Below are 24,751 nucleotides of genomic sequence, written 5' to 3' on the forward strand. Positions count from 1 at the left end.
AACTTTATATCTGATAAATTGCTTGCCTTCATTTCATTTAGCTCTTTTTCTGGAGAATTCTCTTGTTCTTTAATTTGGGGCCTGTTTCTTTGTCGCCCCATTTTGGCTGTCTCTTTGTGTTTGTTTCTATGTATTAGGTAGATCTGCTATGACTCCCAGTCATGGGAGGGTGGCCTTATGTAGTAGGTGTCCTGTGGGATCCAGGGGAACAGTCTCCTTGATCTCCTGAGCTGGGTGCTCTCAGGATGTCCTTTGTGTGGGTTATATGAGCCCTCCTGTGAAAATTGCGTCTTGATTGCTATTGGCCCACTTGTGCATGGGATTGACCCTCAGGCTGGCTGACTGTGAGGCTTAACCCCCAGCATGGCAGGCAAGCTGCTGTGCAAGTGCTGACCACACGGAGCAGAATCCGCCTCAGCAGGGACGGTGCCTGCTGAGATCTCCCTGTGGGTGTGCTGCTTGGGAAGCTTACTGGGTCCTGCTCTGTACTGTCTGAAGCTAGCCACTGGGTGTGTTGGTTCAGGGGCCCTTGGGAAGGACTCTGATGCAGGCCGATGTCATATGCTGCCTGTGGCTGACCCTGGGCACCTGAGTGGAGGTATCAGTGATCCACAGTTTGTGGCTGCCTCTTCTGGCTCTGGGTGCACACAGGAAGGACCAAGCTGTGCACCAAGGCTGACTTTTACCAGCACCGGGCTCAGGGTTGTTCAGCAAAAGACCCAAAGCACCCAGAGATCTGGCTCTACCTGCCTCCACCTGCTGGCTGCCTGTTAGGCTGTCACGGAAAGAGCCCCTGGCTGAACTTCTCAGCAGGGTGTAAAGTCCACAGGGTGAAGTGAGAGAAATTCCAGGGGTGGGGCTATGGCTTCCCTCCATGCCGATGCCCGATGCCCCCGTGGATGGGAGTGCTCTGCCCGGAAGAGGGAAGGACGCCACGTGGACCTGAGTGGCTGGCCCGTCAGCTGTCCCCCCAGGCCACAGACCCGACGCTTCTTCTGAAGCTCCAGTCCACTCTGCCCTCCGCCTGCAGAAGCGCAGGGTGCGGGGCTGTGAATGGAGTTTTGTGCACTGGCCCTTTAAGAGGGCGCCCGTGTCCCTAGCCATCTCCAGGGCAGGCAGAAACCCCCACTTCTTTTCACAGCTGGGTATCATGTGGCTGCTTCTTCTGGCTCTCATGCACTGGGTTGGGGAGCCACTTTGGGGTTTAGGCCCCACCCTTCTCAGGGGGAGCTCCCCTCGGCTGAGATATTCCTCCTGCACCGCAGCCGCTGCCTGTGTGAGCCTGGCCAGCCCTTGCTGCCAATCTTGATGTGACGTCTGTAAATCCGTGGTTATGCGGCTTCTCTTCGGAAGTCTTCGGCTGGTCATTGAGGATGATTTTTATATAATTTAGTTGTAATTCCAGTTTGATCCTGGGAAGGGGTTAGTGTAACTTCTACCTACCCTGCTACCATCTTGGATCTTGGGCAACTTTTTCAAGCAACTCAGCTCTGGGGCAAAAACAAGAGGAGGACAATAACTGGGAGGTGTCAATGAGGCCAAGAGAATTCATTTTAGAATAGACAAGGCCTGAATTTATCTCTCTGCGGGGAGAAAAGTCCAGAAGAGTGAGGATGAATGACGATGTGAGACCTGTATTAGCTATTTATTGCTGCATCACAAATTACTCCAACATTTTGCAGCTTAAACTACAAATATTTATTCTCTCACACAGTTTCTGAGGGTCACAAATCTAAGAGCAGCTTAGTTGTCATTTCTGGGCCGGGGACCCTCATGAGGTTGGTATAGTTTGCTTGGGCGGAACTTATGTTCTGAGGGTGCGGCGGCTGGAAGCCAAGGCCAAGGTGCTGGGAGGTTGTCTTGTGGAGGCCTCTTCCCGGCTTTCAGACAGCTACCCGCTGGGGGCTTTGTGCGCGTGTGGTCACCCCTCTATGTTGTATTAGGACCCACCCTAGCAGCTTTGCTTTAACTTCGTCACCTCTTTAAAGGCCTTGTCCCCAAATACAGTCCCGTTCTGAGAAGCGAAGGGTTAGGACTTCAACACAGGAATGTGGGGGGAGTAAAATTCAGACATAACAAGTTTCAGTGATGACCCCTTGCCTGGGGCTGGACGATCTGCTTCCAAGATCGAGATCATTGACTGTGGACTAGAGACCTCGTTCCTCACCACATGGCCTTTGCTTAGGGCTGCCGATCCTCAGACATGGTAGCCGGGGCGTCTGAGCGAGAGCAGGGAGCACAGAGCCTGTCACTCCCAGCTTAGAAGCTGTGGTCACTGCTCCACCCTGATCACATTTGTCAGAAGTGGATCATTAAGTCCACACGCAAGGTGGGAGTCTCCAGGCCCCAGGCTCCAGGCTCCAGGCCCCAGGCTCCAGGCTCCAGGCCCCAGGCCCCAGGCCCCCTGCCCCAGGCTCCAGGCTCCAGGCCCCAGGCCCCAGGCCCCAGGCTCCAGGCCCCAGGCTCCAGGCTCCAGGCCCCAGGCTCCAGGCTCCAGGCTCCAGGCTCCAGGCCCCAGGCCCCAGGCTCCAGGCCCCAGGCTCCAGGCCCCAGGCCCCAGGCTCCAGGCCCCCTGCCCCAGGCTCCAGGCTCCAGGCTCCAGGCCCCAGGCCCCAGGCTCCAGGCCCCCTGCCCCAGGCTCCAGGCTCCAGGCTCCAAGCTCCAGGCTCCAGGCCCCAGGCCCCCTGCCCCAGGCTCCAGGCTCCAGGCCCCAGGCTCCAGGCTCCAGGCTCCAGGCCCCAGGCCCCAGGCTCCAGGCCCCAGGCCCCAGGCTCCAGGCCACAGATCCCTGGCTGGGCCAGGCATCCCGCTGGCGCTGGCGGAAGACCACTGGGCCCTGCAGGGCGGTTGGGGCGGAGGACTGATGACCTGCCCTCTCTCTGCAGAGGCTTTGAGCTCTGTCGGGCTGTCGCTGTCGCAGGATGTCGGCCTTCAGGCTGGTAAGTATTTCACCTGCTCCCTCCCTTCCGGGGGGGTGGTGGGGAGTCAGATCCCTGCGGGAAAGGGCAGGCGATGAGGCCCGGGAAACACCAGGGAGATGGAGTCAGAGAAACAGAGCATCCGCGGCCTCAGCGGACCTCGTGTGCTCGGTCATCCCTCGCTGACATCCCGGCTTAACGTGTGGACGAGTCCGGGCGCAGCTGAGAGAGCTGCCCAAGAGAGGGCAGCGCCGGCCTCCCGCCAGGGCCTCTGCCAGCCGGCCGCCTGCTGCCCAGGGCAGGAGCCCCCGGGAGCGGAGCTGGGGTCTGGGGACACTGGCACGCCCTGCGGGGGAGCTGGGACAGGCCCGCTGGCCGCCTGCTGCCCGGGGCAGGAGCCCCCGGGAGCGGAGCTGGGGGCTGGGGACACTGGCACGCGCTGCCGGGGAGCTGGGGCAGGCCCGTCTCACTGGGAGGCTCCTGGGTGGGCGGGGAGCCCAGAGGAGAGCCCCCCACCAGGGAGCCAGAGTCTGCCAGTCCTCCTGGACACAGCCCCGCAGCGGCGGGGGTCTTGGCTGCGGGGTCCACGCGCTGCGAGAGGCAGCCCCCACGCTGGGCCTCGGGCTCCTGTGGCTGAGCCCTCAGTGACCCAGTCCCCCCTGGCGGCCGGCTCGGTTTTCGGTTCTCGCTGGAGCTGCTTCGGGGGAAACACGCGGTCTCAGGTACAGGTTCAAGGCGCGGCTGCTGGCGACCCCGTCACCAAGGCCAGCCGCCGGCAGCTGGGGCGCAGGCCCCCGGGCGGGCGCAGGAACGGTGGGCCCGTGCCCTGCTGGCCACGGGGCTCACTTCAAGCAGAGTTTAGATCCCGGGACCTGTCCCCTCCACCCCAGCTCCCGGAGAGGAGGGGCACGGGCGCCTGCACCGCCTCCTGCCGCCCCGAGGCGGCTCGAGGGCGGCCTAGCTGAGCGCATTTCCCCGCGCCCCCCGCGCCCGCCCCGCGCCCCCCGCGCCCGCCCCGCGCCTCCCGCGCTCAGTGCCAGTGGCTCCTCCCCATGCCCACGCCCGAGCCCGGCCCGTGGGCGCGCTCACAGGCCCTCACAGGCCAGGAGCCTGAAGCTCAGAGGCTTTGCGACCTACCCAAGGTCATAGCCTCACGGAATGGGGTGCGGGGGCGCGGGGGGGGGGGGGGCGGTAGAAGCAGGTGTCTGACTTCGGGGCTGTCTATTCATTAGCCTGCTGGGCGGAATGGAGCCTGGACAACAGGAACCCGTTCCTCACGCTCCAGGGCTGGAGGGGCGCGGTCAGGACACCCAGGGCTGGTGTGTGGGGAGACCTCACCACCTGGCTGCAGACGCCCGCCTCCTCCCTGTGCGACATGGCCTTCCTTCTGTGTGCTCAGGGAGAGGGGGAGAGAGAGAGAGAGAGAGAGAGAGAGAGAGAGAGAGAGAAAGAAAGGAAGAGAGGAAGACAGAGCGATCTGGTATCCCTTCCTCTTCTTATGAGGACCTGATCCTACTGGGTTAGGGCCCTCCTTTTGACCTCATTTAACTTGAATTACCTCTTTAAGGGCCCTGTGTCCAAATACAGTTACATTAGAGGTTAAGGCTCCAACATATCGATTTGGGGGTGATGCAGTTCAGTCCATAAAAGGCTTTAATATTTAATCTCAATTATTAAAAAAAATCAAGCACGCCCAATAACTACTTCATGGAAAGAGTTTTTTAAGCAATTAGCAGTGGACCCCCTCTGCCAGTGAACTTTCTAGTTTAATTAAGATGGGATTTGAGTTGGAGAAAACTGATTTGCTCCCTTCGCCAGGCTCCAGCGGCTCCCTTCGCTGGCTGTGCGCCCTTAGCCATGCCTCTCCACTCTCTGGCCCTCAGTCCACCGCTGTCGAACACACGGGCTCCCTGGTTTTTAGTCACTTTAGTGAGAGCTCATTTTCCTTCCAAATGAGAACTACGGATGGCTTCATACCTGCGTGCCTGGGACGCTGCAATGGGCAAGGCCAGATGGAAATATTTTGAAATTCAAAGTGCCTCTCTGCTGGGTTGGCACAACCCCCAACCCATGAAGCCATAGACTCTTGCTGAGCTTGATGGAAAATCCTCATTCCTACCCTCAGTCAGAACTCACCGCCCCAACCTAGTCTCCAGGCCTTTGAGATGTTGCTCCCTCAGCTGGGTTCAAATAAACTCTCACAAAGATTAAAAAATCAAACAGAAAACATGCCTTAACAAATGGCCAGGCCCTGCGGGGGGGGGGGGCGGGGGCGGGCCTCAGGGTCCGCTGATGGACCTCGTGAGGCTCAGACCAGAAGCACTGAAGGAGGCTCCTGCGTGACCCCTCCAGGCACAGAGCCATCACCAGGCCCGGCTCTCCCACCACGGGAAGAGAAAGAATGGCGGTGGGGCAGGTAGGAGGCGCAGGACCAGCTTCAGGCGGGCTCAGGCCTGCGCACCGGAGGCAGGCGGAGGCTGGCAGCAGCGCCGAGGCCTCTGAGGAGCAGCCTCCAGGAAGCTCTCGGTTCCCTCAGGGGATTCTGTCTGGGCTGCTCTGTGTGCAGCGGGGCAGCGCGTGGCACGGCCCACGGAAGCAATGAAGGCTACGGAGCATCTGGTTCTGCAGCTCAGCCTCTGCTTCTTGAATCTCAGCAAGGACTTAACTTGGTTTGCAGCTGAGTGCTGCTGCTGGCTCTCATGCGCTCCTTTCGTGGCCCAGCTCTTCTGCCGGCGCCTTCCCTGCTGCCGGAGTCCTCGAAGGTGCTCTCTCTCCTTCCTGCGGCTTCTCCGGGCTTCCTGCTGAGCTTTGTCCGCAGGGCGTGAACAGCAGTCACGCTCCAGCTTGGCCCTCATGGCTCAGTCTGATGCAAGTGGTCTCTCTCTCATCTCTGCTTCCGATCGGTTTTGCTGTGAGAGCCTGTCTGCCGTGGACGGTTACCCTGCTTGCTTTGGCGACTCGCCAGCTGTTCCAGCTGCCACCGCTCGATCCCCACTGGAGCTCCATCTGCTGCAGAAAGCTTTTCCTGAGACTCGGAGACTGTCAGCCCACTAGTTCACCGAGCGGTGTGTCGCTCACGCTGGCCCTCCGCACCTGTAGCAACTGCTCCTTGCTGCTCTGGTTATCCCAGCGATTATTTCTATGAAGTCGCTGAGGCGCCCCGTTTAAAGAGTCAGCCCCCGCTTCCTCTTCCCCGAGGTGACCACAGGCAACCCTCCCGGGGTTCTCTGATCTTTCCTGTTAGGGAGCGATCATGCTACAGCGCTCCTTGAGTTTCTGGTTTCAGCATCACCTCTTACTGACTTTCCACATGCAAACAGGCCGCAGCTCCTCTCCCAGAGCCCCACCCCTCACACTCGCATAGACACCACCCACCTCCATCCTCCAGGCCTTGCTAAACCCTCGCTTTGATCCGATCTGCACACAGTTTACTTGTGTTACCTGCTGGTAAGCGTATGCTGCTCTCAGTGAGCCACGCAGTGCACTCTAAGAGCTTGCTCTTTCCTTTGCTGGGCTCCACAATTGTCCTTTCCCCTCACCTGCTTCGTTTTCTATGTATTTATCGCAACATTCACCCCAACTTTCTCCCAGATATCTTTATCTCCTTTCGAAATGCTGGATTCACGGGGAGTTCGGTCGGCTTCGTCCTGGGGATGAGAGCTCTCCCGGAGGGGCCGCGCCCGCAGCGTCGCCTGGGCCCATCTGTCTCTGAGCACCCTGTCCTCGCGGGGTGTCCTTCCCAGCCACCGACCCTCCCTTTCTGCTCCCCTTCCCCGTAACCCGTCTTCCTGGCCCCGAGGGCTTTCTTCCTCCTGGTTTGACTAGCAAGTCCCAGACCTGCCTCCCGAGGAAAGGTACCCAGCAGGTGAATGTTTGCACCAACTTGCATGTCTAAAAGCGTGTTCATTCTCCGTGGAGGTCGTTGGGCATAAGATTCCATTCTGGGCATCCTTTTCCCTGAGAATTTGAAGACGTTTGCTCCACGTCGTCATTTGGCACTGCTGTTGAGAAACCTAGTGCCATCCTGACTCTTGAGCCTTTGTGTAAAACTTGTTCTTTGCGCTCTGAAAACTGTTATGGTCTTCTCTTTTTCCAAGTATTTTGAAACTTCCTGACCATGTGTGTGGGTGTGGATCTAATTTTCATCCTCTCTACTGGTCATTGAAGTCTGTCACCTACTTGTTTTTGCCAGAAGGCTTATGGGAATAATACTGCCTCTTCAAAAACATTTGTTACCTTTATACTGGAATGACAATTTGGGTAAAAAACTATTAGATTTCTTTTTTCTATTGTGGTAAAAACACATAATATCAAATTTAATATCTTAACCATTTTAAGCATCAGGTTTAAGTACATTCACATTGTGCAACAGATCTAAGAACATCTTCATCTTGCAAAATTGAACCGCAATACCCATTGCACCTACTGTCCCCCTTCAGCCCTACCTGTTTTCTGTTTCCATGATGGTGACTCCTGTAGAAGCTCCAAACGAGTGGGATCAGACAGTATTTTTCCTTTTGTGACTGGCTTATTTTGCTTGGCATAATGTCCTTGAGACCCACCCACACTGCAGCGTCTGACGGGAACGCCTTTCTAAGCCTGCGTGATGTCGCACTATGTGTACATGCCATGTGGCTTATCTGTGCAACTGTCAAGGAACATTTGGTTGCTCCCACTTATTGACTGTTGTGAACGATAAGGCCACAGTGAACATGGGTGACAACTATTAATTGAGATCCTGTTTTGAAATCTTTTGGATACATTCCTAAAAGTGGACTTGCTGGATCACGAGGTAGCTCTATTTTGATTATTTAAGGAGCCCTCCATACCGTGTTCCCCAGTAACGGCACCAATGTCCTTCCCACCAACAGAGCACCACGGTCCCACTTTCTCCACATCCTTACCGATGCGCGTTGTTTTCTGGGCTGTTGACAGCAGCCATTCTAACCGGTGGATTGCTCTTTTCTTGAGATCTTTGAAGCAGTTACTTGGCACTCATCTAGGATCTGAATTTGTCCTAAATTTTCTCCTTATACATGAACTGATCTTATCATCTGCCTACCCTCCCCCCAAAATTGTTTCTAAAGTCAAATAACTGTTATTAGTATATGTCTCAGTTTATTTTTCTTTGTCATTATTTCCTGGTAGCTGGTTTGTTTTCAATCTGTAGATTCAAGGCTTTAATTTCTGGAAAGTTTTCTTAAATTATATCTTTAAATAATGTTTCTCTTTCTTTTTCTAGTTTTTTTCTTTTTTTTTTTTTTTAAATTAAATCTTTATTGTTCAGATTATTACATTTGTTCCCTTTTTTTTTACCCCCCATAACTCCCCTCCTCCCAGTTCCCGCCCCACCCTCCGCCCTCACTCCCCAACCACTGTCCTCATCCATAGGTGCACAATTTTTGTCTAGTCTCTTCCCACATCTCCCACACCCCTTTCCCCCCCAAGAATAGTCAGTCCATTCCCTTTCTATGTCCCTGATTCTATTATAATCAACAGTTCATTCTGTTCATCAGATTATTTATTCACTTGATTCTTAGATTCACTTGTTGATAGATGCATATTTGTTGTTCATAATTTGTATCTTTACCTTTTTCTTCCTCTTCCTCTTCCTCTTCTTAAAGGATACCTTTCAGCATTTCATATAATCCTGGTTTGGTGGTGATGAACTCCTTTAGCTTTTCCTTATCTGTGAAGCTCTTTATCTGACCTTCAATTCTGAATGATAGCTTTGCTGGATAAAGTAATCTTGGTTGTAGGTTCTTGCTATTCATCACTTTGAATATTTCTTGCCACTCCCTTCTGGCCTGCAAAGTTTCTGTTGAGAAATCAGCTGACAGTCGTATGGGTATTCCCTTGTAGGTAACTGAGTTTCTTTCTCTTGCTGTTTTTAAGATTCTCTCTTTATCTTTTGCTCTTGGCATTTTAATTATGATGTGTCTTGGTGTGGTCCTCTTTGGATTCCTTTTGTTTGGGGTTCTCCGCACTTCTTGGACCTGTAAGTCCATTTCTTTCACCAGGTGGGGGAAGTTTTCTGTCATTATTTCTTCAAATAGGTTTTCAATATCTTGCTCTCTCTCATCTTCTGGCACCCCTATAATTCTGATGTTGGTACGCTTGAAGCTGTCCCAGAGGCTCCTTACCCTATCCTCGCATTTTTGGATTCTTTTTTCAATTTGCTTTTCCGGTTGGATGTTTTTTGCTTCCTCGCATTTCAAATCATTGACTTGATTCTTGCGCTCCTCTTGTCTGCTGTCGGGCGTCTGTATAATATTCGTTATTTCAGTCCGTGTATGCTTAATTTCTAGTTGGTTCCCCAATATAAGATTGAGGGTCTTATTAGTTTTCGTGTAGATCTCATTAAGTTTATCGGCAGCTTCTAAACAGTTCTTGAGAGACCTTAAAAGTGTTGTTCTGAACTCTATTTCTTCCATTGACAATTTTGTCCTGTTTCTTTGTCTCCGCATTTTGTTATGCTTCCTTGGTGCACCCCCTAGTGGTCTTTGTTCGCAGTCTTATAGATAAATCTTGATTGTTGTAGCTAATTCCAGGGAGGGTTTGACCTCCAGGCCAAGTGGCTATGAGAATCAGCTGTGTCAGCAGTGAGAGAACTTCTGTCCTCTAGGGAGGTGCTAATCTAGCCTTTGCCTGAGGCTATCCGGCAAATGCCTCTGTGCAGGGCTTGGGCAGGGCGGGTCGCACAGGATCAATAGGGTGGGCCGGAGAGAGCAGTTATGGCGGCTCTCAGTCCTGTCCCCAGGGGCTCTGCCTCTCTGAGTCCCAGCACCCGCTGCAAAGCTCGGAGAGAAAGCTGCACTCGCTCTGACCGAAGCCAGACAGTCCCGCTTCTCCCGTTTGGGTCTGGGTCCCTAAAGACTCGCCCGGATCTGGTGCTCAGAGTCTGCGACTCCCTCCTGATTGAAAACAACAACCGCGCCCTCCGCCGCCAGCCCGCTCCGCGCACTCCGCACCTCAGAATTTGACTTCAGCACCGCGCCTCCTCTGAGTGTCCGTGTGCGTTTCTCTTTCCTCCTAGTTGTAGGACTTCCACTCAGCCAGCGTTCCTGTGGTTCTGGGTGATGTCCCTTCCGTTTTTTGGTTTCACTTTTGAAGTAGTTGTTCAAAGCAGCAAACTCCGGCGTTAACCTATGCCGCCATCTTGGTTCTCTCTTCCTAGTTTTTTTCTTTAGGCACTCCAATTACCTGTATTTTTGCTGTCTCCCATATCTATTCTTTTCTTCCTGATCCTAATCTTTTAAAATTTCTATGTCATTTTGCTCACTTTTCTTGTTCCTGTTGTTAACCTAAAAATAGAAGGCCAGAGTGAGACAAAACAAGCCTTTATTGAGATCAATAAGAATAGCTGTTCAGGAAGCACTGATTCGGGCAGAAGCCCAAGCAGTGTTCTGATTAGGAGCCCAAGGCCAGGGTGTTTATGAGAGGGGAACAATTACATCAAGAGAAGAAAGCTTTTCTATTGGTGCAGATTAATTGGTACGTTTAAGTAATTGCATTTATCATGATGATTTCCATCTTATTCCATCGTTGCCATGAACTCTCTTCCTGCTTCGTTTCACAGCTTTACATGTAAGTCCACTCTGAGCTGCAGTGTGAGGCTGGGTCCAGGAGCAGGTCTGCTGGGTGGAGGCTGCTCGCTGTGTGGAAAGCTCTCCCCTCCACTGAGCTGCCTTTGCACCTGTGTCAGAGCAGCTGCCCTGGCTGGTGGCACTATTTTTGGATCCTCTATTTGTGTCTCTCCCTTCAATACTGTAGCAGTCTTGATTGCTGTGTCTAGATTATAAGCTGGACAGGGACCCTTCCTAATTTATTCTTATTTTCCTAAAGCATTTTAGGTAGTCAGGGTCCTTGCCATATATACTAAGCTTATCTGTGTCTACCAAAAAAACAGGCTGGGGTTTTGATAAGAGTTGCGTTTAAACTCTAGGTCAGGAAAATTGACATCTTCTCTGTGTTGAGTCTTCCATTGTGTCTCTTCACGTATGTAGGTCTTCCTTCATTTCCCTTGTCAGATTTTATCTCTCATCACACAGATCTGGTACAAGGGCTCTATAATTTATAGCTAAGTACTCCACTTTCTTTAGAATTTGTTAACCTAAAAACAAAAGGCCAAAGTTAACACAACAGCAGTTATTTGAGATTTTAAAATAGCTATTCAGGAAGCACTGATCCAGGCAGAAGCCCAGACCGTGTTCTGACCAGGAGCCCAGGCAGCGTGCGGACTGCTGAGAAGGGCCTTTCTGTGCCTGGCAGGAGGCTTTCCCATGCGCAGACGCTCACGGGGCGACGCCGGTTCTAGCCCCTGTTTCACGCTCAGTCTGGGCCTCCTGTCTGCTCCCTGGTGTCCCGCACACAGTTCTCCGGCTGCCAGGCTGCTGGGCCGCCCGCAGGCACGCTGCCTGCTTTCCCGCCCGGAGGCCTGGGCAGTGAGACGGGTGAGGCCGCGCCTCCAGGATGGCCGCGCCTCCACTGTCAAGTGGCTCCCTTTATGTGATTGTTTGCACAGTCTTCTGTGACGCTACCGCCTCAGCAGGGCTAGTCTGTCCCCTGGTGTGTCCCAACCTTGCTGTCATTTCTGACCTGTGTTTACTTCTTTTCCTCCATCTGTCCTGAGCTCTGCCAGCCGAAGCTTTATCCTTTAAGTTGTCTCACCACCTCAGTTTTTGCTTCTGGTCTGCACCTCAGTAAGTGTTTGGAAATCCAAATGAGATACTTGGTCACAACTCCCCACTGCTCTGCGGCAGTTCTGTTCGCTCGTTCGTCTTTCCTGGTGTGGCTCACCTGCTCCATCCCTCCTTGTGGATGGCAGCTTCCTTGCAGGCAGGCCTCTGCTGTCCCTTGGGCATTCCTCTTCTTTGAATAGGTGAGCCTTTGTGGCTCACAGGGCGGTGTGTGTGGGCCAAGGCCGTGCTGCAGGCCAGCAGAACCTAGTGAGGTTTTTGTCTTCACTTCTCCGAGCCAATGGGCGTGGTGCTTCCCGGCTGCTCCCAGGGCGAAGCCTGCGTCCTGCAAATCTGCTTGTCCTTCTCTCAGAACCCAGCTGGCCAGGGACACTTCTGCAGCACTTCCGCCACCGTCATGGCCTGAGTGACCAGGAGGGGAGGGCGGGTGAGGGGGAGGAGCAGGAGGGTGCAGGGGAGACAGCCCCAGCCACCTGGGAGCGCTCAGTGGAGGGGACACCCCAGGCAGGGAAGTCTTGAGCAGAAGGGAAGGTGGAGCAGGGTCCAGCCGCAGTGTTCTCCCTCCTTCTAGGGTGACCATGTGTGGCTGAACCCCACCTCTGCCAGCAAAACCAGCATTGCCATCGGGGGCGTCATCAAAGAAACAAAGCCTGGCTGGACCTTGGTTGAAGATGACGAGGGCAAGGTCAGTGTGCCCTGCTCTCCCTCTCAGGGCTGCCCGGCTCTGAGCCCCTCTCCTCGGTGCAGCTCCCACGAGCGGAAGTTCCAGAGTCCAAGTGAGGCCTGGGTGGCGGGAAGCCTGCGGGGAGCCCACCACCCACGGGACCGGGCTGGGCTGGCTGGGGGACGGTTCTATAATGGAAAAGTGGGAGGTGGTTGGCAGATGGAAAACCAGGACAATTAGGGAGCAGGAAGAAGTGGGCCAGGCTGTGGTGGAGAGGAGGGCGGCAGGGGTGCTGAGCGGGAAAGATGGGGAGCTGAATCCGCGGCCTCCGTGGGCGGGGGGCGGGAGCGTGGCTTCCCAGCAGGTCCCTGTGGCCCCTCCTAGGGAAGCGGGTCGCGTGTCAGCAGTTACCTCTCTGTTTGCAAGAGGACGTTATGAAGTGAACAGCACTTTCACTCGCAGTTATTCCAGCAATCTGTGAGGCTGCCCGCTGCCGCCTGCGTCACCCAATCACAGCTGCTCTGACCCTGGTCTGAAACTCACCCCTAGCCCCAGCTGCACACCGACCCTGCCCCAGGCCCGCCGGCCCCAGCCAGGCTGACCTGGTCGGTCCCAGGTGTTTCCTGGCCTGGACGGCAGGCTGACCTGCGGGAGCCGGTGGCGAGGCGGCTGGCCGGCTGAGAAGGTGGACAGGTCGTGGCCACGCGGAGGGTGCCTCAGGGTGGTCTGCCCTTCCTTCCAGGAACACTGGGTCCAAGCAGAGAACCTCGGCACCCTCAGTCCCATGCACCCCAACTCGGCCGAGGGTGTGGACGACATGATCCACCTGGGGGACCTGAATGAGGCGGGCATGGTGCACAACCTCCTGATCCGCTACCAGCAGCACAAGATCTACGTGAGTCCCCAAGCCGCCCGGGCTCCCCACGGGCTCCGTCCCCACATGCTGGCTTCCGGGCGGAGAGAAGCACAGCCGGGTCCATCCCCACGGCCCAGGTCCGCACCGTGCAGCGGGGGCAGGCACATGACCTTCCCCATTTCTGCTCCCTGACTGCAAGATGGTGATGATGTTTCTGAGGGCACAGACAGCACAGCGCCGGGCACCGCGGGAGCTCAATGGGTGCGGCAGAAGGTCTGCTCATGGCCCAGGGAGCCGAGGTCACGGCCGGCCCCGTCGCCTGCGAGGCCCCTCCTGGCTGTGCAGACAGTCCATGCGGCCAGCCTGGCTTCCGTCCAGGGAGCTTGTCACACCAGGAGAGGTGCACTGATGCGGGCCCTTTTCCCGGGTCTGGCGTGGACAGAGGTCCACCCAGCAGGGCAGGCTTTCCCAGGGCCAGCAGCGTCCCAAATCCACGCCAGCCCTGCCTGAGTGGGCGTGGCGAGGACGTCCCTGCACCCCTGGCCTGTCACAGGGAGATGTGGCTCACTCGGCTCTTCTTCTGGGATGCCCAGAAGAGTGGGGAGGGAGCAGGGCCATGAATGGGAGAGGGCCGAGCAAAGACCAGGAGGTGGTCCTGGGGCGGGGCACGGGGCTCTTGAGCCCCTCCGCCTGAAGATATGTGGGAGCTCCTGGTCTGAGAGCAGGGGCGAGCTGCCTTCCCTCTGGCTGTCACCATCCTCACAGGGGGCTGGCTTAGCCTCTCCGTTCCTAAAACAAAGGCTAAGACGGGATGATCATGTGACTTGTAGAGGCGGCTGCCCTGTCCCACCTCCAGGGGGCGGGGCGGGCTCGTGGGGTTGCACATGAGCAAGTGGTCCTTAACGGGTCGCAGGGATTAGTGGGGGCTGACATGGCTGACCGCCTCACAGGGGCCCTGTGGGAGACGGGACACTACCTCATACGTCCAGCCCGTTTTTATCCAGCTTCTAAACCCAGTAGGGTGGTAAACGTTAACAGTGACCGCCTCACTCAGCCCTCCTGTGAATGCGCCCCGCCTGGGAGCCCTCGCTCACGGTGAACACCTGTGTCTTCAGAGGAAGGACTGAGCAGCTGTCTTGTTTCCTGGCCAGAATCAGACCCCTCCCCGCCACACCCTCGCCCCTCCCCCCCAGAGCCAGCTACTCCCAGGCCGGGGTCAGGGCCCGGCAGTGCTAGCCCTCGCTCGGGTGGAGAGCACTGACCTCCTGCTCCTTCCCCAGACATACATGGGCTCCATCCTGGTGGCCGTGAACCCGTTCCAGGTGCTGCCCCTCTACACGCGGGAGCAGGTGCAGCTGTACTACAGCTGCCACATGGGCGAGCTGCCGCCACACGTCTTCGCCATCGCCAACAGCTGCTACTTCAACATGAAGAGGAACAAGAGGGACCAGTGCTGCATTATCAGGTGGGCGGCCGCCGCGTTCCTGGGACAGGCCAGAGGGCCAGGCACTCCTCTGAGCGTCTTGTAAAGGACCCTCTCCCACAGACAGTGTGTGACTTAGGGCTCCGTTCAGCTGCAGACATCCTCCCCCAAAGCCCATGAGCCCTCAGGCATCTGGCCCCTGCTGCCCCTCTGCCCTACGTCCTTCCAAGCCTGTCTACCTACCTTTCTCCCTCCCTCCCTCCCTCCCTCCCTCCCTCCCTTCCTTCCTTCCTTCCTTCCTTCTTTCTTTCCTTCCTCCCTCCCTTCCTTCCTCCCTCCCTCCCTCCCTTCCTTCCTCCCTCCCTTCCTTCCTTCCTTCCTTCCTTCCTTCCTTCCTTCCTTCCTTCCTTCCTTTCTCCGGAACCTGCTCTCCCAGGGCATCTCCAGGGCCTAGAGTGTCCCCACCCCCAGCGACTATTTCCTGAGACAGGACGGATGGGCTGGCTCATTGAGAAATGAAATGTAGCATAGGCATCTGGGGCTGTGGTCAAACAGGTGAGGTTTCACTAAAAAAACCAGAACAACTCAGGGCAGGCCTCAGGCGAGCACAGGGCAGCAGCGGCTCCAGGCGGTAGCCCTCCAGGCACTGGGCTCAGAAGGGATGTGTCCCTCCAGTCCAGGACCCGACCTGATTCAGAGAGTCGTTGCCCACCTCTGCTTCCTGCACAGGCCCTCTGGCACCCAGGCAAGGGAGAGCGAGGGGACAGCAAGGAGGAGGGGGACTTGGCTCCAAGACACATTGCCTGGTGCTCTAGTGGTCTTTCACTCACTCACTCACTCACTCACTCCCTCACTCATTCATGCACTCACTCATCAGAGGTGCTATTGTGCGCAACCTATGCCTCCCCATCCTAAGGTGGGGAGACCACAGCAAGGAAAGGGTCACAGTCCCTGCCTCAAGGAGCTTCCATCTTGGAGAAGGGAGACAGACAGGCAGACAATAAATAAGCAGGTGTTTCCAGCAGGTCATAGGAGCTTTGACGAAAAGCACTGCAGGAACATAGAAGAGAGAGACGGGACCCAGGCGGGAGGTGGAGGGGCAGACCAGTCAAGCTCTCAGGGGAGGAGAGGTTGGAGCAGCACCAGAACGAATCCGGTAGCACAGGCTCTCATGCTTCATGTTGCCAGCAACTCTCTGACAGACATGCTATTCCTGTTATACTGTTGGAAACCTACAACCAGAGAGGGTGAGACCCCTTTCCAGGGACACACAGCCATCAAGCAGGGGACCGAGATCCTGGGCTCTGGAAAGGAATGGGGGGGGTGATGTCCACTTCCCCAGTGAGAGGGTTTCTGTGCCAGGAGCTGGTGTTCTTGTGCCAGAAAGGGGCCGGGCCTGAGCGGGTCTGCCTGGGGCCGGCCAGTAGCGTGTGGGCCTAGACTTCATGCGGGAAAGCTTTCACAACCGGAGTCCAGGTGACGGCGAGGCAGCATTTAGAAAGCCCGGACAGTGGGACAGGGAGGGCTTAGCACAGAAGAAGCAACAGGGGCGCCCAGGCTGGGCTGCCCTCGGTCTCCGGAAGTCTGAGAAGAGGGGGCCTGGGGAAGAAGCTCAGGGATTCGCCTGTGATGCGCTGCTGTTGTCCGTTGCTGCCCTGGCTGCAAGCCCGTGAGGTCCCCTGGAGTTTAGGAGGTGTTCACCTGTCGGGGAGATGCGGGAAGGGAGGGTGGGTGCTGTCCCCGGGGAGAGCTCTGGGCCCTTTGTCTCGAGGCTTTTATCTCTCTCTTCAGGCGGGAATCTTAGGGGAGGTCCCAGGGGAGGGTCTTCATAGAACACTCATCCGTTTCCAGGTGGGCTCCCCAGGGCATGGTCTCCACCGGGGGGTCAGTGTGAGGGCAGGGGGTCCTCAGTCAGCACAGCTGGTCCTGGTGTCACTCACCTGGTTTTGCTGTTTTTCTGCATCTGGAATGAATTACACTGAGGCCTAGATGTTACCTCTAGGGAGGGGCCTTCTGCATCTGCTGTGCATTGCTCTGCCGGTTTGGTTCCGCTCTCTGCCTCAGTTTCCCTGTCCCACTCATGCTGGCTCAGTGGTCTGTCTCACTCTGACCTCCCTCAGGCTTTGCCAATCTGCCCCTAGACTGGGGGCAGGGGCCATGGCTGGCTGCGAGGCTCACAGCCTCACCTTCACCCCCAGCACTCAGTGCCTAAAAGGAGGGTGGAGTACCAGACTCCCACCCTTTGCATGGACACTCAGCCAGTCAGTCAGACTGCCCCTGTCCTTGCCCCTGCAACTGTCCTTGCCCCTGCCCCTGCCCCTTCCCCTGCCCCTGCCCCTCCCCCTACCCCTACCCCTCCCCCTGCCCCTGCCCCTCCCCCTGCCCCTGTGCCTGCCCCTGTGCCTGCCCCTGCCCCTGCCCCTTCCCCTGCCCCTCCCCCTGCCCCTGCCCCTGCCCCTGCCCCTGCCCCTCCCCCTGCCCCTGTGCCTGCCCCTGTCCCTGCCCCTCCCCCTGCCCCTGCCCCTGCCCCCTGCCCTGCCCCTGCCCCTGCCTCTCCATCTGGTTTGGCCGGAGCTCTGGGAGCTGACTGATTTGACTGGCATAGCAAAACTTTTTTAAAAATTAATATTTTCAGATGAAACAATATTTGTCTGGGATTCGCTTCAAAATAGTACAAGAGGGGAAACAAAACCGGCCAGAGGCTGAAGCTGGAAATGGGATTGTGGGAGTTTATCGCACCGTGCAGGGGCCCCTGGGGTCACGAGTAGCAGCCGGGGCCCTGCCGCTGTCAGCAGACATCGCACCCCTCTGCTCCATTTGTAATGCCTGACAATGTCCACAGTAAAGAATAATTTACACAAAAGTAACATCCCAGCCTTGGCCGGAGCAGTAATATTAATCACTACAAATTTGAGTGTTTGCTATGTGCCAGACACAGTATATTTTCTGACTTAATTAAATGTCCTAAGTAATTTTAAAAACTAATTTTCATTTCTCACCACCATGAAATTAATATATATTCACTATGAACATTTTAGAAAAATTCAGGAAAATATTCTCAGGAAAAAAATTGCTGTGCCCGTGACCCTGGAACCGAATCGGGCCTGCCCGCAGGGCTCGCGGGGAGAGGGTGAAAGACCGCTCCCAGTAGCCACGCAGCATGGACGTCTGCCCCCGGGGCGAGGGCCTGGGGGGCTCTGTTCAGGCTGCCCAGGAAGCAGGCCTGGGGGTGGCCAGAGAGTTGAGGGGCGGAAAATCCCCTTTTCTATCGACTAACCCCCTCTACGTCTGCAGCGGCGAGTCCGGGGCCGGGAAGACGGAGACCACCAAGCTCGTCCTGCAGTTCCTGGCCACGGTCAGCGGCCAGCACTCCTGGATCGAGCAGCAGGTGCTGGAGGCCAACCCCATCCTGGAGGGTGAGCAGGCCTCCGCCCGCCGGCCTCCCTGCGGGAGGAGCCTTCGTTTCGGCCAGGGGCCCTGGGGGAGGGCGGGGGGGCACCCCCTTCCAGACTTCTGAGGACTCCTCAGGACACGAGAGATTGGGGCGGGAGCCAGTGGGGGGCCTCGAGGGAGCACGAAGGGGAAAGCTGACCGTAGGAGCTTCTACTCAGTGTTTTCCTCAGGATCGAACAAGTCTTTCAAAAGGGGTCCAAGATGAAACGAGCTTGGCCGTGCTGGGTCTCGAGTTCGGGTCCTGGGGAAGCAGTCGCCAGCCCGGCTGGGCCTGTGGGGGTTCAGTGAGGGAGGAAGCGGGGTGCCCCCGACAGGCCCCCGGCCGGGGTGCCGCCGGACCCTTGGGCGAGCAAAGGGCCGTGCAGGCCTGAGGGCGGCCAGCCCCACGGAGCTCTGGGTCAATGCCAGAGCAGGAGTCCTGCCCGGGCGCGCCAGGCCCCGGCGCCGCTCACGGCCTCTGGTGGGGGTGGCCGGAGCAGGCGACCTCAACCCCAAGGCTGTCAGCCACTGGCCAAGAGGCGCCCTAATTCTTTGTAACTGAGGTGTGGCTCGCGTACAGTAGATATTCACCCTTTTTGACGTTCAAACTCATCCAATCATACGACCACCATCATCATCATGATGTAGAATGCTCCCGTCAGCCCCACCTTCCCTCGGGCCCAGCCCCTGGCAACCACTCAGAAGGTCGTGCAGTTAAAACCGGACAGTGTGTAGCCCTTGGGTCTGGTTGCTGTCGTCAGCATCGCGCACCGGGACTGCCTCGCGGTGTTGCCTGCATTGAGTTACTCCTCCCGCTCCTCTCACGGCGGTGCCCAGCTCGCTCAGCAAGCCAGGGACCTCTGGGTTGTTCAGTTTTCAGTGATTATGAAAAAAGCCTCCTCCAGTAGCTGCATACAGGTTTTTGTGTAAACACATGTTTTTCTCTTAAATAAACATGCAGGTGTAAAATGGTTGGGTGGTAAGTGAGCACTTTAACTCTGTCAGGAGCCGCCCACAGCCGGTCGGCACTGGGTGCTGTCAGGAGGCGGTCTGCGCGTCCCATCTGTGCAGCTTCTCTGGTGAAGTGTCTGTTCAAGTGTTTGGCCTATTTTTTGACTTAGCTGATTCCTTGTTTATGATTTTGTAAAAGTTAGCAACATGTTCTGGATACAAGCCCATTATAAGACAGGTGTTCTGCAGATACCCACCCTCCCCCGCCTGTGGTTTGTCCTTTCATTCTCTTAACAGTGTTTTTGTAGGGTAGACGTTTTAGATTTTGATAAAGTACAACTTATCTTTTCTTTCCTTTTATTGGTTATGCTTTTGGAGTTATATCTTTGCGTAACCGAGATTATCTTTTATGTTTTCTTTTAGATGTTGTGTAATTCTAGGTTTTACATTCAGGTGTATGATCCATTTTATGTTAATTTTTCTAGGGTGCAAGGTATAAGTTGAGTCTTTCTTTCTCTTTTCTTTCCTTCCTCTCTCCCTCCCTTAGTTCTTTCCTTCTTTCCCTATAGCTAGCCAATCATTTCAGCTCCATTTGTTGAAAAGACTATTCTTTCTCCATTGAATTGCTTTTGTACTTTTATCTAAAATCAGTTGATCATACACTGGATCTATTTCTGGATTCTCTATTCTTTTTTTAAATTATTTATTGTTGAAAGTATTACAAATGTCCCTCATTTTCCCCCCATTGCCCCCCTCCACCTGCCCCGCCCCAGGCCTTCACCACCCTATTGTCTGTGACCATAGGTAATGCCTATATGCGAATGAGAAGTTTGGTTAATCACTTCCCATCACCCGCCCCCCTCACACCCCCCCCCCCCCGCTTCCCTCTGACATTTGTCAGTCTGTTCCATGTTTCCATGCCTCTGATTCTATTTTATTCATCAGTTTATTTTGTTCATTAGATTCCTTGTTCATTTCTTTTTATTTTTAGATTCAATTGTTGATAGATATATATTTATTGGCATTTTATTGTTCATATTTTTTATCTCTTCTTCTTCTCTTTTTCCTTCTCCTTCTCCTTCTTCTCCTTCTTCTTCCTCTTCTTAAAGAATACCCTTTAGCATTTCATATAATACTGGTTGGGTGGTGATGAACTCCTTTAGCTTTTTCTTATCTGTGAAGCTCTTTATCTGACTCTCAATTCTAAATGATAGCTTTGCTGGGTAGAGTAATCTTGGTTGGTTGTAGGTCCTTGCTGTTCATTCCTTTGACTATTTCTTGCCACTCCCTTCTGGCCTGCAAAGTTTCTATTGAGAAATTAGCTGACAGTCGTATGGGTGTTTCTTTGTAGGTAACTAACTGCTTTTCTCTTGCTGCTTTTAAGATTCTCTCTTTGTCTTTATCCCTTAGCATTTTAATTATGATGTGTCTTGGTGTGGGGCTCTTTGGGTTCCTCCTGTTTGGGACTCTCTGTGCTTCCTGGACTTGTAAGTCTATTTCTTTCACCAGGTAGGGCAGTGGTTCTCAACCTTCCTAATGCCGCAACTCTTTAGTACAGTTCCTCATGTTGTGATGACCCCCAACCATAAAATTATTTTCGTTGCTACTTCATAACTGTAATTTTGCTGCTGTTATGAATCGTAATGTAAATATCTGATATGCAGGATGTATTTTCATTGTTACAAACTGAACACAATTAAAGCATAGTGATTAATCACAAAACAATATGTCATTATATATGTGTTTTCTGATGGTCTTAGGCGACCCCTGTGAAAGGGTCATTCAACCCCCAAAGGGGTCGCGACCCCAGGTTGAGAACCGCTGATGTAGGGGAACTTGTCTATTATTATTTCTTCAAATAGGTTTTCAATATCTTGCTCTCTCTCTTTTTCTTCTGGAACCCCCATAATGCGATTGTTGGTATGCTTGAAGTTGTCCCAGAGGCTCCTTACACTATTTTCATATTTTTAAATTCTTTTTTCTTTTTGCTCTTCTGATTGGGTGTTTTTTGCTTCCTCATATTCCAAATCATTAATTTGATTCTCAGACTCCTCTACTCCACTGTTGAATCCCTGTAAATTATTCTTTTTAAAAAATATTTTTTTATTGATTTCAGAATGGGAGAGAGATAGAAACATTAATGATGAGAGAGAATCATGGATCGGCTGCCTTCTGCATGGCCCCTATTGGGGATCAAGCCCACAACCTGGGCATATGCCCTTGACAGGAATCAAACCCTGAACCCTTCAGTCCACAGGCTGACGTTCTATCCACTGAGCCACACCAGTTGGGCTAAATTATTCTTTATTTCAGTTAGTATATGCTTAATTTCTGACTGGTCCTTTTTCATGTCTTTGACATTCTCACTAAGATCCTTAAAAGTCTCATGAAGATTCTTGAGTGACCTTGTAACCATTGTTTTTAACTCTGTATTCAGTAGTTTGCTTGCTTTCATTTCTTTCATTTGTAACATGTTTCTTTATCTTTGCATTTTGGCTTTTTCCCTCGGTTTGTTTCTATGTATTAGGTAGAGCTGCCATGTCTCCTGGAATTGGTAGCTTTGTATAGTAGGTGTCCTGTAGGGCCCAGTGGCTCAGCCTCCCCAGTCACCTGGGCTGGGCACACTAGGTGCACCCATGTGGGATGTGTGCACAGTCTTGTAGTTGAGCCTTGATTGCTGCTGGTGTCACTGGGAGGAATTGGCTTCCAGGCCAATTGGCTGTGAGGACCAGCTGGGACTACAGAAGGAGAGCTGCTGTGCAGGAGACACCCCTATGGAGCAGGACTTGCTTCAGTGGGACCTTGGTGCTCACTGAGTCTGCCCCTTGAGTGTGTCACTTGTGGATGTGTAGGGTTGTAATTTGCTATCGTCTGAAACTGTCCACTGGGTTCACTGACTCTAGGGCGTCCAGAGAGGTGCAAAGTCAGCCACTCTCTGGGGCCACCCAGCAGGAGCTACAGAGGGATCTGCAGATGGCTTTTATTTGCTTTTGTATTGGGATTAGAGGTGCCCAGGTGAGGCCCAGCTGTGAAGCAATGCAGGCTGGTGCTAGTGCTGGGTCTTGGGCCTTTTATTGATAGGTTTGGAGCATGTTGTCACCAGCTGCAGCTTGTTTGAGAGATTTTAGCAAAGTCTGAAGCCTGAGCCAGGACACGCCATACATATGAAAAAGCTGCTGTAAACAGGTTGGGTGGGGCTGCAAATTGGATGGGGCAGGGTCTCAGGGAACCCCTAGGGCAGAGCAAACAGTGTGCTCCAGGCTGATGGAGACTCAGATAAGGCTTCCAGTCAGTCCTGGGACAGGGAGGTCCCAGCACAGCACAATGACCCCTGCAAGCACCCCTATCTGGGAGATAGCCACCCCTGAGTTCCTTCCCTGATGGTAGACAATCCAGTTCCTCCCTGTATGTGTCTGGGACCCCAAAACCCCTGATGCTGGGGCTCAGAGGAAGCAAGTCTGAGTAAGCCTGGCATTCAAGGCTCTGTGCTAAGCCCATCTACTAGTGAGTTCTTTTTGTCTCCCACTGCCTTCCTCCTGGATCCTGTGCTCCAGCCAAAATCCCATTCTACAAGCACACTCCATGCTTTCTGACCTCCAAATCCGCACCTGCACTTTGCCTGCCTCTGAGCATACCCCCGGTTGCCACCACAGTCCAGTGCAATCCTACCTAGTTTTCAATTCTGGGCTTCGCCACCTCCTCTGAGAAGCCTTCCCAGAAGACCCTGCTAAAAAGTTCGTTTTCTCCTCTCTGCTCCCATCATGGGCACCATCCTCTGGCCCTTAGCCTTTGGAAACGCCAAGACAATCCGAAATGACAACTCAAGCCGCTTTGGGAAGTACATTGACATCTACTTCAACCCCAGTGGGGTAATCGAAAGTGCACGCATCGAGCAGTTTCTCCTGGAGAAGTCCCGGGTCTGCCGGCAGGTGAGGGCAACCTCTATTTGCCCCAAATGGGGATTCAGGATCTGGGAGGCTTCCAGGAGGGGTCTCCTTCCCTCGTTCTCACCCCTCCTTCCCTCTCCCCAGGGACCTCCTCAACGCTCCCATAGGTCTTAGTTGCTGCCCCGGAACCCTGGTCCTACCCTGAGATGGGCCAACGATCCCTAGAATCCTATATAATAAAGAGCTAATATGCTAATTAGATTGGATGGTGGAACAACCTTTCGGAATGACCATTGGTGGGGGATGGGGCCACAGGGCTGAGGCAGCGGGGTTTAAAGGGCCTACTCTTGCACGAATTTTGTGCATTGGGCCTCTAGTTGAATAATAATGGTCCTTGACCAGTTTTCAAAAACAAGAAATGCAGGACTTTTTGTTCTGAATTTTCCATCCATATAATGTTCTCATTCATTGGTGCCTCCTCCTCCTCACCTTTACTGGAATTAATTCTGAGGCCGGCCAGTTGCCTGCTGAGGGCTGTACCCTGAGGTCATGCCCTGGCCTACGACTTCAGGGAGGGTGCATTCAGGGCTTTGAGGAAGTGCTTGAGGGAGGGTTGGAGGCAGTCTGGGCAGCCTTCATGCAGGGCTGCGGGAGCACCTTGGCCTCAAGGCCCAGGATGAGGGCAGCCAGCAGGCCCGCTGCACCTCGGTGAAGGGAGCCCACCTGGCTGAGAGGTTGCAGAGCAGCCGCCAGACAGGCGGGATGACCGTCATCGTAGGAGGCACTGCCGATTCAGGGGACTGCCTTCCCCCAGGCCCCGCAGGAGCGGAACTTCCACATCTTCTACTGCATGCTCCTGGGCATGCGCTCGGAGGAGAGGGGCCTGCTGCGCCTGGGCTCGCCCTCGGAGTACCGCTACCTGACCTCGGTGAGGCCCCACCAGCCCCGCCCCGCTCTCCTTGCCCCGCCCCACTCTCCTTGCTCTGCCCCACTCTCCTTGCTCCGCCCCACTCTCCTTGCCCCGCCCCACTCTCCTTGCCCCGCCCCACTCTCCTTGCTCTGCCCCACTCTCCTGGCCCCGCCCCACTCTCCTTGCCCCGCCCCACTCTCCTGGCCCCGCCCCACTCTCCTGGCCCCGCCCCACTCTCCTTGCTCTGCCCCACTCTCCTTGCTCCGCCCCACTCTCCTTGCTCTGCCCCACTCTCCTTGCTCCGCCCCCGCCCCACTCTCTTCCTGCTCTGTCCCCACCCCTGCACCCCGCCCACCCCTCGGCCGCCCAGACTCTGGCAGCTCTGGGAGGAGGAAGGAGGTCTGGCGGGCGGGGGCGGGTCTTGGTTTCCCCTTCCTGACTTGCCCGAGGCTTCCTTATTCTCACCCAACTGACGGCCCTGCCCCACCGGCTCACCTTCCTGTGGAACCAATGAGCAAAAAGGCTGGTCACCCAGCGGTCAGTTGTCTTCACCCCTCCCGCCATCGCACTCCGACCGCCATCCTGTGGGTGCCTCACACCGTGAGCCCCAGGAGAGCAGCCTGCTTACACTTGTTTGGGCGGCATCCCATCTCCCACGTCCTCTCCCGTGCAGCCCCCAGGCACTGCCTCTGGCCTTCAGCTCCTGCCTGGACCCTGGCAGGCCCCTGGGCCCCTCCTCTGACCTAGTGCACCGCCCACCCTGCAGACGTGAGGCCTGCTCAGTCACTCACCCTGCAGACCTCCCCAGGCCAGTCTGAGACCACTTCCCCGGCATGTTTCCAAGTCCCTCCAGATCCCACGATCGTGGTACCTCTCCCTTCACCACCAACCCACCACCATGTGTCCTGGCTCCTGCCTCCCACCTCCACCCGGTCCGGCTGCTCTCAGCCTGGACATCCCTCTCCCCCAGCCCCTGGGAAGCTCAGCCTGTGGGGCAGCCAGAGCCTCCTC

At 55.0% G+C, this 24,751-nt stretch overlaps 1 protein-coding gene across 1 annotated transcript in view; it reads left to right on the forward strand.

Moving 5' to 3' along the window:
- The first annotated feature begins 2,908 nt into the window (after positions 1–2,908).
- Positions 2,909–24,751, forward strand: part of MYO7B (myosin VIIB) — a 78,243-nt gene continuing 56,400 nt past the window's right edge. The window contains exons 1-7 of the mRNA XM_059704792.1: positions 2,909–2,939; positions 12,189–12,302; positions 13,024–13,176; positions 14,418–14,602; positions 17,855–17,976; positions 22,730–22,872; positions 23,645–23,758. Coding sequence (XP_059560775.1) covers positions 2,922–2,939; positions 12,189–12,302; positions 13,024–13,176; positions 14,418–14,602; positions 17,855–17,976; positions 22,730–22,872; positions 23,645–23,758 — 849 coding nt within the window. The 5' untranslated portion in view covers positions 2,909–2,921. The remainder of the gene's footprint in view (positions 2,940–12,188; positions 12,303–13,023; positions 13,177–14,417; positions 14,603–17,854; positions 17,977–22,729; positions 22,873–23,644; positions 23,759–24,751) is intronic.

Source organism: Myotis daubentonii, chromosome 7 (assembly GCF_963259705.1).
Source record: "Myotis daubentonii chromosome 7, mMyoDau2.1, whole genome shotgun sequence".
In the NCBI taxonomy this organism is placed as follows: Eukaryota; Metazoa; Chordata; class Mammalia; order Chiroptera; family Vespertilionidae; genus Myotis; species Myotis daubentonii.